The sequence below is a fragment of the Thermobia domestica genome, chromosome 2 (genome assembly GCF_964235325.1).
Source record: "Thermobia domestica chromosome 2, izTheDome1.hap1.1, whole genome shotgun sequence".
Taxonomy (NCBI): Eukaryota; Metazoa; Arthropoda; class Insecta; order Zygentoma; family Lepismatidae; genus Thermobia; species Thermobia domestica.
The window spans coordinates 321392579-321407920 of NC_137455.1; the positions used below are offsets into that span (position 1 = coordinate 321392579).

Genomic DNA, 15342 nt, shown 5'->3' on the forward strand with positions numbered 1-15342 from the left:
ATAATAATAATAATAATAATAATAATAATAATAATAATAATACTTTGTTAAAGTTGTACCAACTTCCAATATACCTAATATATACCAAACCTTACGGCGCAACAGCCCGTAAGGGCCAGGGATGGCTATGCGACATTTTATGTGGGTGGATATGTTAGATGGTGGAACAATTGCCCTTACATGGTCTAAGTCATAGATGTGTGCACAGGAGAAAGGCGGAAAATGCCACCTCTAATAGTTTGGTACTTAGGTATATCGAAAATGTTTTAAACAGCAAATACCATAATTTTTGAATTGGGATTCAATATATCTTATTCTCTTTCCAGCCTTTGAAATGACCAAAAAACTACGTTGCCAAATTATTTCGAAACTTAGTTTTGTAAAACAAACACATAATGTTTCAGTTTCCAGACATTTCTTTCCATGCAGCTTAGAAATATTCCTGGGAAAGATATTAAACCAGAGAATTGGTTTAAAATATCAAGATGTAAATTTTATGCTTGGTGGCTTGGAATTTAGTGGCCCTTTCAACACCGAAGCTATACAAGACGTGAACCTACAGTTTAAAGTGGAATCTAAACTACCTTTATGCGTTGAAACGTTTGAATGATCTCCCACCAGGATTCGAATCCGGAATCCCATGCTCCAAAAGCACGTGCATAACAAGTAAAGCATAAAGTAATGTAAGTGTTGGAATTTATTGATTGAGGTCTAATATTTGTTTTCGATACAGAGGATATCTTAAACAAAATGCCTCTTGCTCCGTTTCTTTGGACTATATTAGCGAGGCTACATCAGACGTGAACTACAGCTCAACGTGGGATCCTAACCACATAACCTGCCTACAATCGAATCCAGGTCTACCATGCCAAAGGCACGTACGCTTACCGCTTAGTCACGAAGGAGCTCCATATATTGATCGAAACGAGACCGATAGTGTATCATCTCGTCTCTATACCATTCCTAACATACATACACATCCTTTTTATACAGATACACAGATTAATATGGATGTAGGACTAAATTGAAAAAGCAACAATTTAACACCAACTGAATTGTTTTCCAAGTTTGATTAACATAAAGTAAGCTGTTTCGGTCGTTTACTTTGTCTGTACTTAGTTCAACAAAGGGAAAAAAATAACTATGACAAAGTTTCCTATATGTTAATACTATGGTGATAAATTTACCGATGACGAAATTACTGTGTAAAAATTTCCGGTAACGAAATTCCCTACATGCTAATATTTTGGTGACAAAATTACCGGTGACGAAATTACCTAAGTTTGGCAAATTGCTCAGAATGGAGGTGGCGAATTGTCCGCTTTAAGTAAATTTGGTGCAAATTGAGTGTCAAATTGACATATACAATGGGCCTTGTATCCAGTTAATTTTGAAACCACGTGCACAATGATCACTATGATCGCGCTAAATTGGGTCAACGTAACTCAAACTGCTTTGCAAAACGAAGATGAAGAAGTGCATTCTGTAATATTTGTAATGTTATATTTATCCACTTGACGAATGTCTGATATTTGATGCTACGATTTCATTGTTCAAACATCTTTGGAAATATATATATATATTTTTTTTTCATTCTGTTTTGTGTGGTGTTTGAGGCTGACATTTATTTTTGTTGTTTTAGTAATGCCATGACTTTTTTTTTTAAAGATTAAGATCATAGAGCAAGGAAACTTCTTGTCCTTCCCAGATAGGAAATTTATATACTAATAACTAATGAAACTGTGCGTTCATAGAAAAGTCGAGCGAAATATGTATTATTTTAATTGTAGGTTTGATAAATCCCAAAATGAGTACCACTTAAGAGTGTTGAATATCGACACCATCATGGTTTCTCAGCCCTTTAATTTATGAGAGGAAATATTCTATTTATTCTTTGAAATAAACGAGAATTTTAACAAGTTTATTTTATGGTACTGATTTATTCTTTTGAGATCTTTAATTGTATTCTATGCGAAATTTAACTACTGTATTATGTAATTTTAATATTTATAAATAAAAACTAAAGCAATATTACATTAATGTTAGAGTATTAATATAAGAATTATAATTATATAAGAACATTTTAAAGCAAGTGACACTTAAATAGGTCAGAAGGAGAAATTAGTAAAATCATACAATCAAAATCCTGTCCATTTAAAAGAAAAATACTTCCTCATATAAATCAATGGGCTAGAAGAAAAAGGGTAGCAATTCAACATCCAAGAAAACACACACACGTTTCCTTTTATTAAAGTCTATTCTCGAAAGCTACTCTGAAACGATGGCGTGTCGTTTGCCAACACTCGATTTTGGTGTAGTTTGTCACAATAATTTTATTGAGGATATATCAGCTCCTATTACCGTGAAGATTAGCACATACCTGACGAAACAGCTAAATGTTGCTAGGCACTCAGGCCCGCAACCAGAGGGGGGCTGGGGCCCCCTAAACTTTTCGTGGCTCCTCCAGACCTCGATATAATATGCGATTTTGTAATTATTAATTGGGTGCACTTTAAATCGGCGTTGGCTCTGCGTCTTTTCTTCTTTATATAAGAAGAAACTGCAGCTAAGATCAATACTTCTTCGATAACTTTCATGTCTTCTCACAAGAAACCAACTGAAGGAGGTCATTCTCATTCTACACTTCTGGCGCGGGAAATGAAAAGACCTGGAAATCCTGACTAGCTCATAGTATGATTTACAACTCTGGTGAAAGTAAAATTACCGAGTAGCCACCTAGATCGCGTTCGCTGTCTGGGGTAACGCATTGAAAACGCTTTCTCGACTAGCCACAGACTTAAACGTACACACGTGAAAGACATATGAAAAGAACCACAAACTCACCAAGTTTGTACTGTGTAGAGTTTGGTACCCCTCATTGACCCATTCCAGTTCTTAAATACCTAAACGATCAACTTCCGCATCGCTGGATTGGGCGTATTGATGAGAATAACCTAGCTTTGTTTCCCTGGCTTCCCTGATCTCCTGACTTAATGCTCTGTGACTCCTTCCTTTGGCGGTACGTTAAGGACCTTGTTTATGTACCTCCACTACCGCAATCCTTAGTCGAGCTCAAGGAACGCATTAGTGTTGCAGTGCAGACAATTGACGGGGTTATGCTGCGAAATGTATGAAATGAGCTCGAGGACGTGTCACCAGAGGGGCACATATTGAACATTTGTATAGGTTGTATAAACTTGGTGAGTTTGTGGTTCGTTTCATATATCTTTCATGTGTGTACGCGTAATACTTTTGAAAATATAGCATTTTTAAAATGAATCATTTATGTTAACCTTGTATTTATTACCATACTATCTATCAGATGGTGGTGGACAAACACCGTGTGCGTGGGTTTTCTCGGAGTTCTCCCGTTTCCTCCCACTTTCTTCATTCCACCATTACATTCATTACTCATCATCACCGTCTCCTTTAGCCTAACTGGCTTAACCGTGGGACGTAAAACTCAAAGATTTCATTTTTTTTCCTATCAGATGCACCTACAAAGATACATTTTTTTTATTTTTTAAAAATTGTTTTTTTTAATCATTGTTAAGTCACAGGACAAGATTTTGCAAGAAAATAGACGAGAAAAACATTACAGAAATTAAGTTACAGCAGCTAATTTTGGGTTTTGAACCAGGACCTCCACATTGTGAAGCCAGAACGCAGATAGTTGAGCTATATTCGCTCAGTTAACTTAAGATGAAGTTTTTAATTTAATTTAATTTCGTAATAACATCTTTTTTTCTGCGTAGTATATTAATTTATTTGCGTGAAAATAACGGAGAAACAATTTGGTATTTTTATGTTAAAGCTGTTTGTATTTCTGTTTAGCATTCCGTTGTTCCGTTGTTATGTTCAAATCGACTTTTGTGCTGCTGTGCAACCGAGTCGAGACAACTACAACTTTTTCTTCTCAATTATCTTCACTTGCGGAGGCGAAACAAGTCCGGGTACTTTGCTTTTAACTATTGTAACTATGCACAAACACCGACCGCTACGTAGAATATTGACCCGGCTCAACGAGCAACAATGTTTGTAATTTCCCCTGTCAGTCTGTTACCCGAACGTACTTTGATGATGGAAAGGTTGCCTACAATTTCAGGATGCGACACAATTTTTGTTAAAAGCTGGTGGGAGTGAAATTTTCTGTTTCGATGTGTAGTACGTTGACAGTAAATGTTTGTAGCAGGTTATATTCATGAAATTCTCTTAACAAACCAGAGAGAGATAGTAATTGCTTTGTTTTAACACAGAATTGAGCTAATGCTGTAACAAAATGCTTTAATTCATTTTAACAGAATTCAAGAGAGATTTGCAACTAACTCGGTATTATCCAAGCAGAAATGCTAATGCCAGCGAAACGGTTGGCTTGTAATTAAGTTAATGGAATATTGATGCACTCAAAGGATAATTAATATGAGTACACTTCAATTCATTCATGCCTTAAAAAAAGTTTTTGTACTTGTTTCTCTAAATTTTTATTGATGTATATCGGGAAGATTTTAAAAGCGCTGACTTACTAGTAATTTAGAGCGCGAAAATTGAAAAACGAAATTAAATACTGAAAAAGATTTTTGTTTTACATGTAAACAAATATTAATGTGGTTAACTTCAGGAGGAGTGAGATGGAAGACAAGGGGTCATGATATTATAGATGATAGAACATAGGCGAATCCAGGGGTGCTCCGGTGGTCGAATATCACCCAGAATCTTTGTGGCGGTGCTCATCACTCACACAAAAATAAGAATAAAAATAACAAAGAAAAGAAAAAAGAAAAAGGAAGAAAAGGACGGAAATTCTAATATTTCAGAGCATTTCTTAAATGATAATAGGGCCCGCACGTAATTTCATACAGCAGAAAGGGGGAAATATAAAGTTTGGGTAGATTTTACCAAGGATGGAAATACATAAAATTTCTGAATCGTGACAGTGAGGATGACAAATTAAATTAGCGTTTCTCCATACAACTTTTAGCTAAAAAAAAAAAAAAAATTACACTCTTTATATCTCAAATAGTGAACGTTCAGTATGACGTGACGAGTATCTAGATCGGGGGTTAGAATCTTAGAACTCTAGAAGTCTTCTGATTATGATGACATATTCTCATTCAAGAATACCGATTTTCTACTATGGGGAGAAAAGAATTAGAAAACGAAAATAAACAAAAAAAAATATATATTTTCATTCCAAAATTCCTAAAACTGCATTTTCTAGATGGTCAATTTAAAAAAAAAAATTCTGAGACAGAACTCCTAGAATCCTCGTTAAACTTGACTGCTGTTCCATACCCCGTGATCACCGGTCGTGACCCCCCCCCCCACTGAACTTTCAAATCCTGGCACCGGTGCTTAGCAGTGATCGTTCAAAAATTTAGTAAACAGGAACTTATGATGGATAATATTTGTAAATGTTCTTGTTTATTTTTAAACTGCTTCCTCCCAGAAATTTCGTGACACCAAATACCTATCTCCACCATAAGCGGGAGCCTCCTCCTTTACTGTATGCGTGTTAAATTAAATATTCTATTTAATTTTTTAATGATTCAAGGAGACACAACAATTCTGTACGATAAAACATAATCTGTATTGTTCAACCTTTTTATGTAACTTTAACTACATACCTGTGTGAGATCTTTTCTGCTTTGTTTTATTCAATATCGACATAGAAAACAATATGGATGAAATAATTGCGTTAGCCTCAACGTATTCATGGGAAGTGAAACACAATAAATAACTAATTATTTCACTGCAACATGTTGCAACCAATATTCCATACAAAAATATTGTAGAGACGAAAATTATCACTAATTTTAGTATTCCTGCCGTTGCATGACTATCATGATATTATCATTTTATATTTAATGCTTAATAAGTAAAACATAGTTCTAATTGTTAAAAACTCTATAACAAATGTCAAAATTTTGAATACAAAATTGTAAATATCATTCAATGCCAAATGAGGAAGTACTAAACGGGAAGGAAATTAGAATCAAAACCCTCTATTTTCAGGTTTACGCTTGATAAATGAAGTAAGTCTTGTAAGTGATTTTCAAGTATATTATGAAGGCACTTGCTCTTTTTGACACCTCTCTGATTTGTTTTAAATACAATCTTGAGGTGAAACCCTTCTCTTTTTGATGTCATCAGTACTGAACCATAATTCTAATACTCTCTCACTTATCTTCTATAAGCTTGTGTGGTTCATAATATAATTCGCGAACATAATGTCATGAGTAAATTTTTGCAGAGTGTGGCAGATAAAAGTGGTCCAAAACATTAATATTGAATATTTTAACATTTTTTACTGTTAGTAGGTCTATTTTTATTTATTATTTTTTTATTATTATTATTTACATTATAACATTACAGGATCATCACAACTCATTACAACATTATAATTACATGACAATTACAAAAATTGTTTAAAATTTTGTCCTTCTTGGGACTTACAAAGGTCAATCTTCTGTGTTTCACGTTTACTGTTGCAAAGGGGACCCGCTCAGTATTCGTAAGTTTCTTTAAGAAAATTTCCCTGGACTGATACAAAATTTTCCATTTTCTTATCAAATTTTCCCTAGTTTATTGAGTGTTTAATTTCTATGACAGAAGATATGTGATAAGATTAAAGGAAGCTATATTAAGAGGCCTTATCACAGCGAAATTAAAATACAGTTAATTTTACAGCAGTGATATCTTCAAATAGATAAAAGATAATCGAAATGTCAAACAAGATCGCCCTAGACAATATTATTTTACATGAGATACCGTTATCACGACTCATTTATCTTCTTTCGATTCCTAGCCATTTTGAAAATCGGGATTTACTTTCGCGTTTCAAAATGGCAGCGAACGGAAAGCTACTAGGTGACTCCTGATAACGGTACCTCATGCAAAATAATATTGTCTAGGGCGATCTTGTTTGACATCTCCATTATCTTTTATCTATTTGAAGATATCATATAATTACTGTAAAATTAGCGGTATTTTAATTTCGCTGTGATGAGGACTCTTAAAGGAAGTACCAACCACCCTGTTTTATTAATTTACTTCTATCTATTTTACTTTTTTACATTTTTACAAAAAAAAATACAAATACATCCAATTAACAATAGGTGCTAATTATGCTACTTTGAGCACACACACACACACACAAACAAACAAACATTATTGCTATTGTATTGGTTTATTTCTGAAAAGCAAAGAAAAATTTGAGAGCTTATGTTGGTTAATTAGAAAGGGCGAGAATTTCACTGAATTTTCACGTTTTATCGAAAAAAGTCCCTTTTTCTCTTTTTGCTAAATTTACCTACGAAATTTCCCTAGACTAGGGAAATTTTCCTGAGACTACAAACACTGGCCTTATTTTTAAAAAAATTCATAATTAGCTTCTGTATTGCATATTTTTGAGCTGCTGATGTCTCTTGAAATTTTTCTCTTAAATGTGTTCTGGTATTCTTGAATGATCTCGAGGTGAAATACGTATATTTCACTATGAAAATGCGCATCTCAAGATTTAAGACCATTACATAACTGAAACTCAGTAACTTTACAACAACTATTACTTGTTTTAATTGATGCTGATAACCTCTCTCACATTACGTTACTCACGTACAGAACAGGTTTGAATTAGTCGCAACCGTTGATGGTTTAAAACAAATACTCACGTGCAAAAACCTAGGAACAAATCTTATTCTTGGGTCTGTTTTAGTTGCCGCACCCCATAGTTTGAAATGGAAGCTGAATCACAAATACTATGCAATGAAGAATAGAACCCAGTTCTTTTTTCATACTGAAAGCGAGGACGCTGAATATTTAGTTGCAAGCGCTCTTTGAACTGATAATGTCTTCACTACATTTATCATCTCTGTCTTTCTCGGTAAAAAATTTAATTTGCTCTTTGCATTTACAGTTACTTACATGTGAGGAAAAATTTATAACTTAAGTTTGACTGTAATAGTTTTCTTGTGCTTTGCTGAGAGTGAAAATGAAAGTTTAAAGAAAAGATTATACGTATATCTGACCTGAGATATGTCTTTCATTCTTTTTATTTTCTGAAAAAGATAGCTCTTTTTCTCTTTAAAATGCGGAATTATTGATTTGCGACGTGTGCTCAACCCAGCGTGTCAAACAACCGAAGCGGAAATTCTGCAGATAAGTAGATTAAAAAAATGAGCTAAAAAGAGATTAACCTTTCTTTTAATCTTCGTTGTCATGAGCAAAAATCCACAAAATTTTAAACGTCATATTAACAAAGCAGCATAATAGTCGATTCCTCTGCACGAAGAAAATGCTTATTAATGTTAAAGATGTTGGCCGGTTTTTTCTAAAATAATTTAACCTTTTTTTTTTTTTTTTTTTTTACACAATCTTAATCGTTGTCCCAACTGCTACAAGAATATTGTATAATAATTGAAATACTTATCACCAGTGCTGTAATAAATACAAAGTATAAGGCACATTCCATTGAAACCAAATCCTCTGGTCCTGTTGTTACTGCTCATGAAATGATATAGGGGATACGGTTGCCGGTGGGGAGCTGATCCGTGGCTAAGCGGTTAGCATACGCGCCTTTGGCGTGGGAGACCCGGGTTCGATTCCCGGTGGGAGCTCATGTGGTTCGGATTCCACGTTAATCAGTAGGTCCACGTCTCATATAGCCTCGCTGCTGAAAGGGACGCTAAACTAAAATGAACTGATGAGTTGACCCGAGCTGATCCTGTCCCTAGCAAAACTAGCCACCAAATATAGTAATTTTTATTATCTTGGCTATGGACAATTTGCCCCAAACTTGTTTCAGATCTGGCCAGTGTAAAGTATCACATACAAAACTTGCCGAGCCCAGCCTCCAAGTAGCAATTTTTAATACCTCAACCATGGGTTGTTTGCCCATCAAGTTTAGTTTAAACCTGGCCAGTAGTTACCGATACCACATAGAATGCGAGCTGGGCCGAGCCGAGAATGTTTCTGGCGGAGCCTAGCGATCTTTATTCCTTACACGATGAGTTCATCGAATTTCATTGAGACCCAGGCAATAGTTACCGAGAAATGTACCACATATAAGGCGAGTCAAGCTAAACTAAGCCTGCCCCCTGCGAAGCCCGGCCATCAAATAAAGCACTTTTTATTCATTTGGCCATGCGCTATATGCCCACCAAATATGATTTAGATCCGGCCAGTAGTTACCGAAAAATAAAGTTCCACACACAAACACGTAGACATGGAGTGAAACTATAAGCTCCCGTATGCTTACGCCGGGAGAAAATAATAATAATAATAATAATAATAATAATAATAATAATAATAATAATAATAATAATAATAATAATAATAATAATAATAATAATAATAATAATAATGAGTAAAATCTTTAGTGTCCCACGATTATGACATTTAAGAGGCTGCAGTGACTCAATGGTGAAGAACTAACCTCTGGTGTGTAGAGTCCCTGATTCGATTCCTGGTCTCGACAAATGTGCTTTCCTACATGTTCATTCCACCGTTTCCTTCATTATCATCATCACCACTTCCTTAGCTTCAGAACATAATCGTGGGACATTAAAAAAAAGTTAGTTCAGTTTGAAGTTAGTTTATGCTCTCCAGGATAAAAAAGATAGATGATTAATGAAAGTTAATGATTATGAAAGAAATGATGGAATGATAATATGAGAGGAAGCGAGAGAACTCCTAGAAAACCCACTGACACAATGTTACCACCACAAACAAACATGACCTGGATTCGAAGGAAAGACCCCATTGCAATAAAACGTGAGGTGAGCGCTGTACCACTGAGCAATTGTGCTCCATTATTATTATTATTGTTATTATTATTATTATTATTATTATTATTATTATTATTATTATTATTATTATTATTATTATTTGTAGTAGTAGTAGTAGTAGTAGTAGTATGGGGTGACAAGACTGTTTTCATTTAACTGAATTGTCCCTTTTTCAGAAACTCGTCCGGCGTTTCAAGGAAAATGAAAACAGGACAGTTTTTTTGTAGACAACTTTTACGTGTTCTTATCCCATACTTGAGCATTTCATTTGCAAAAAGTTTTGGAATTTTGTAAACTATTTTCATATTCTGGGAACAGGTGGCTTCCTAGTAAACGCTATTTTTTCGATATTTGATGACCTTCACTGTAGTGATCGCACGGAATCGTTTAGGATTTAGGTTTCTGGGCTTTCGGCATCTATGGCCATATTAGCCCCTCACATATCGGAGATTACATCGGTCGGCGAGCACACTATCCAAGGAAAGGGAAGGAAGAAAGCGGTCTAGGACTTATATGTTAGGTACCACCTCGGCATTTGCCTGTCGTGAATGAGGAAAACCCAGTAAAAACCTCATTCAGTATGGATGGCCTAAGAAAGCTTTTTACACTTTTTCGACCGAATGCCCCCTCCCCTCCCACCTGCACAGAGTCGTGAAGCTTGACTTAGATATACCAATTTCTGTATCCAATAGATCGCGAGGATGTGTCACGGTTGTCAACCCCTATCCAAGAAATGTAGCCGGTATTGTTTCTCATGCTATATGGATAACATTTCCCGTAAATACAATGTTGTCGGATTGCTGCTAAATTTCGTTTTGTTTATTTTCGTTGTTTTATATCTTTCCTCTTATTGTTATAATTTAGTTCGAATAATTGTTAGTGTTCGTGTTACAGTTCATTAAGTGTCTTTTTTTGTGTCGTTCGTTCTCCATGTCTTCTAAGTTTGGCAACATTGTTGGTGCACTTTTGGTCTTTCACGCTTTCTCAAGTGTGCGTTCGGAAGGCAGATCCACGAATCGTACCGAATTCTTCCGATACATCACAAATGAGGCAAAGCAGTTCTGTGATTGGTGTAGAGTCATCGGCTTCACGAGTCCAGGCTTCACGAATCATCGCGATCATTATAGGCAGCTAACAAAAGGTTACTTCCTACTTACTGGCATGGATATGTGTAACGACATAATGCCTATACCTGGGTGGATTGTTAAATTATGTCAATTTAATCGAGTATCCTGTTTTTGAAGTCGTTTTCTAAAACTATGCATCCTTATTGTTAAGTAATTGTTCTTAACTTCTAGCTGTTAATTATGTTGGCATCTTATAACGGAAAACAGTGAACAGAACTGCACTCTTGAATTGTTTAATTTTCTTCATTGACCTACTGTACGATTCTGAATTAGTTTTGGTTTTGTACTCAAATTGTACAATTCTTTTTAAAAAAATATCGTTAAATGCGAAAATAATTACAATGTTAAGAATTATTTTTAATTATTTAAAATATTATTATTTCTTTGTTTTAATTTTTAAAGAATGGTAACTTTAATATTCATTGTTTTATTTCGATAGGAACCACAAACAAATGGAGAAGTGGATTCTCCGAGCAAATCCCCAACAAAAATTCCAAGTCCCAAGAAGGCCTCCCCTACAAAGCCTCCACTTAAATCTCCAAGCAAGGTGAAGCCCAGTCCGCGGACACCGGACACCAGCACGGAACGGCCAAAGAGTATGTATATTTAATTGTTGGCTCATATAAAATATGTTGTTTTGTAAGTGACCTATGTAAATTGAGTACAGTAATATCATGCAATGGGCACAAGTTGTCAGCATTGTTATTAATAAATAAATAACTTCTAACGTTCAATGTGCGGTTAAAGAAAGCTGGCGTCTGATAGTTGTACAGAATACGTGGTGCGTTGGAGGCGCCGTTGCCAAAGGCTCTACAACAACGGCAGCTCTAGCGAGAAACTTACAACATGCTAGTCGTATGCTATAATCGTAATAATATAATCGAAGGGAAAAGTTCTGGGGAGAATGGTACTTGTTACAATGTTTTTGAATAATCCAATCCTAAGATCCTAGCTCAACAAAAATTATCACCAGTCACAAACGAGCTGGGTTTTATTTTTTAATTAGTTTTGTGCTGCCAATGTATATGGTAATGTAGACTATATAAAAAATAAAATATTAAAAAGGGTCAATCAACTCTTATGGAACCACTTCAAATGAATTGACTCTTTGATATTGTACTGTTAATATACAGTAGCAAATATTGTAACAACGTGCTTGTTATGTTACGTTATGTTTCCTCCTATTTTTGGTTTGTTTTCTAGCATATTTGCTTTATGCTTCATTGATTTTTCCTGAAAAAATGAAAGGGCGTTTATTGTACGAATTCAACCAATCTGAATCAAATTTGGAAACCATTAAACTTGGGGTTTGAACTTAGTGAAATATTTCACAATCCAATTTATCAATACAACCCCGACAAAAGTCATCCAATTTTGACCAAACTTGTTATGGTGGCAGATTTTGACAAGCTTAGTACGCATATGAAATCGCTTATTGTGGTGTACTGGATCTTACAAGGAGACTTACGGAAGTGTCACTCACTGATTTGAATGAAACTTTGCATACTTGTAGAACATCGAAAAATAATCGACACGCATTTTTTATTTCGGTAATGGCGAAGATTTAAGGGTGGAAACCACCCTTTAACGTTAGGGGTGGTCTCTAAGCATAGACCGAAAACAACCATTTAATTTAGAAGAAAACATACTGCCAGGGGGGTAGGACAGCTGATACAAAATCTGACGTCAAAATTACAAAATTCAAAATGGCGGATCCAATATAGTGATTACAATTACAAAATGTCTTCTGGTTTGAAATTCTCTGCACTTAGCCAAGAACAATTATAGTTGGCAGAGATCTCTGCGAGGAGATTGCAGACCAATTTGAAACCCCTTTCTGTACTCATTTTAATGGGATGCTTGATTAAAGTGAGTCTCTGCACCTCTCACTGTAGCGTTTACAGAGACACAAACAGTAGAAAGTCTGGGACAGTCAATAAATCAATGACTTTCAGCTACATCATACAGCCTTTTATTTCAGAAAATAGTGTTCTGTTATCACCGTTGTTAATTAGTTTGCAGGAGAAGAATGGAATATTTGGCCCTATAGTCCAAAGCAGCTTCTTTTAATCTGAAAATGTTCTTGTGAAAGCACCATATTCGGGAAAATTAACATCAGGTCTTGTGAGATCATGGTTTCAAGAGATTTTCCTCCCAATGTCTAACGTAAAGCCCATTTAGATTCGTGGAGTGGTCATAATTAATCAAATTTTGAACCTATTTTACGAAAAAAAAAAAGAGTACCTCAGAATAGAAACCATTCTGTACTAACAACTGGTAGGATTCAGCCTCTTGATGTGTTCGTCTTTAGACCGTGGAAAAACTTTCAGACATTCTACTGATATTGTCCTCTAGAACTATAACATAAATTTACATCTCCGTAATAATATCATTTAGATCCAAATCATTGATTCTCAATCAGTTTTCTTCTCCCAGATATGTAAATCTTATTAGATATGCGTGATACAAAAACAGTTAATTGGAAGAAGATTGTGCTGCATTTTGCGATTTGTCACAGTTATTGCTGTAATAAAGTGAGCTTGGTGTAAACATTGTTTATGCATCACACACACTTTTTTAAAAAGAAATATAATTACTGTGAAGCGTTTTCTCAATAAATTCATAATTATAACAATTGAGGATATGTGACGTTCTGATATAGTGAGAGGCGAAGGGACTCACTATACATAAGCACCCCGAATACGGAGAAGTGCAGAGACTCACTTTAATCAAGCATTCCGTTAAAATAAAAGTTTTCAAATCAATAGAAAGGGATTTCAAATCAATAGAAAGGGCAACCTTCTCGTAGTAATCCCTGCTAACTATAATTGTTCTCGACTAAGTACAGAGAATTTCAAACCAGAAGACATTTTGTAATTGTAATCACTATATTGAATCCGCCATTTTGAATTTTGTAATTTTGATGTCAGATTCTGAATCAGCTGTCCTAAAGCCACCCTGGAAGTATGTTTTCTTCTATATTAAAAGATTGTTTTCTGTTTATGCTTGGAGACCATCCCTAACGTTCAAAGGGCGGTTTCCACCCTTAAATCTTCGCCATTGCCGAAACAAAAAATACGTGTCGATTATTTTTCGATGTTCTACAAGTATGCACAATTTTATTCAAATCGGTGAGTGACACTTCCGTAAGTCCCCTTGTTAGTTTCCGAAATAACGGACATCAAATTTGGTATTGGATCGCACGAGTTCAACCGAACTCATCCGATCTGGATCAAATTTGGCATAGTGGGAGACTTTGACTCGTTATGGCGTGCAGGCTTTCAGTTTCAGAGTTTGGTCCAACAAATTTGAAGTTTGAACTTATTGAAATTTTTGGAAAGTAAATTTTATTTAAAATTTCTTTAAAAATCAAAGAAGCACGATTTTTTCCGCAATCGAGAAACTTTTATTTTATTTTACTTATATACCTATTTATTGAAGTTTAATTGCATATTTATTATAATTTTGTAATTTTTCTCTTAAGGCGTTGATCGAGAATCCGAAGGAAGTTGCAATAGTTCAACATCGAAAACAAGTAAATATATTCAAATTGTTCAATAACTTTGCTTGACGTTAACACTACGAACTTGGCATTAACAAATAATAAGAGATGGTGCCACTTAACACAAATAATATGTAAATATAATAAAATTAAAATTAACTCACTAACTATTTGGAAATATTTTTTTACATTTGCCTTCAAAATTTATCAAAGACTCAAATGATGCAATTAACATATTTCTGATATTTACCTAGCATTTGTTCTGTCGTAAATATTCTCAATTAACCTACATACATACAGTCATAAATAGCCAATACTGCTTATAATGAGTAGTTACAGCATGACAATATAATAAACAACAACATAATTAACATGTTATAATGATACTATTAACCTACCTGTTAGATACTTAATATGCCTTCGTTTGTTGATTGTAAAAGCATCGTGTAGTAAGTTTCAACTCATGAAGTATCATTTTATTAACATCAATTTCAATTTTTATTGAGTGAATCCATTCTAAGCGATCAAGCATGTGCCGCTTGACAATCTCCAAAAAATCTATTTTTTTTTCATGAATGTTTACATTATATCTGTGTACTTCAAAACCACAATTAATTATATTTTACATCCAATGGTGACGCAGCGGCTGCCACCATTTTGCGTTTTCTCGATTTCAGGCGTTTACGTTGTTTTAAACATCTCAGCATATATTCGTCCTAGCAAAGTGAAAATGCTGGGCGTCTCCAACTTGTGCAGAGTTAAAACTTTGATCTCTTAACATTTTTGCTTAAAACCACTTGAAAGGGGTGAAATCAGGGCTTACAGTAGCAACATTTTTGGACATTGAACACATGTTTGGGAATTGGAAACAACTGACGTAGAGGTCTGAATTTGTGTTTGCGTGTAGTACGGGGTCATAAGTTTATACACA

At 34.8% G+C, this 15342-nt stretch overlaps 1 protein-coding gene across 1 annotated transcript in view; it reads left to right on the forward strand.

Moving 5' to 3' along the window:
- tau (microtubule-associated protein tau) overlaps positions 1 to 15342 on the forward strand; it is a 219478-nt gene that overhangs the window by 127372 nt on the left and 76764 nt on the right. Inside the window, exon 5 of the mRNA XM_081749033.1 lies at positions 11349 to 11505. Coding sequence (XP_081605159.1) covers positions 11349 to 11505 — 157 coding nt within the window. The remainder of the gene's footprint in view (positions 1 to 11348; positions 11506 to 15342) is intronic.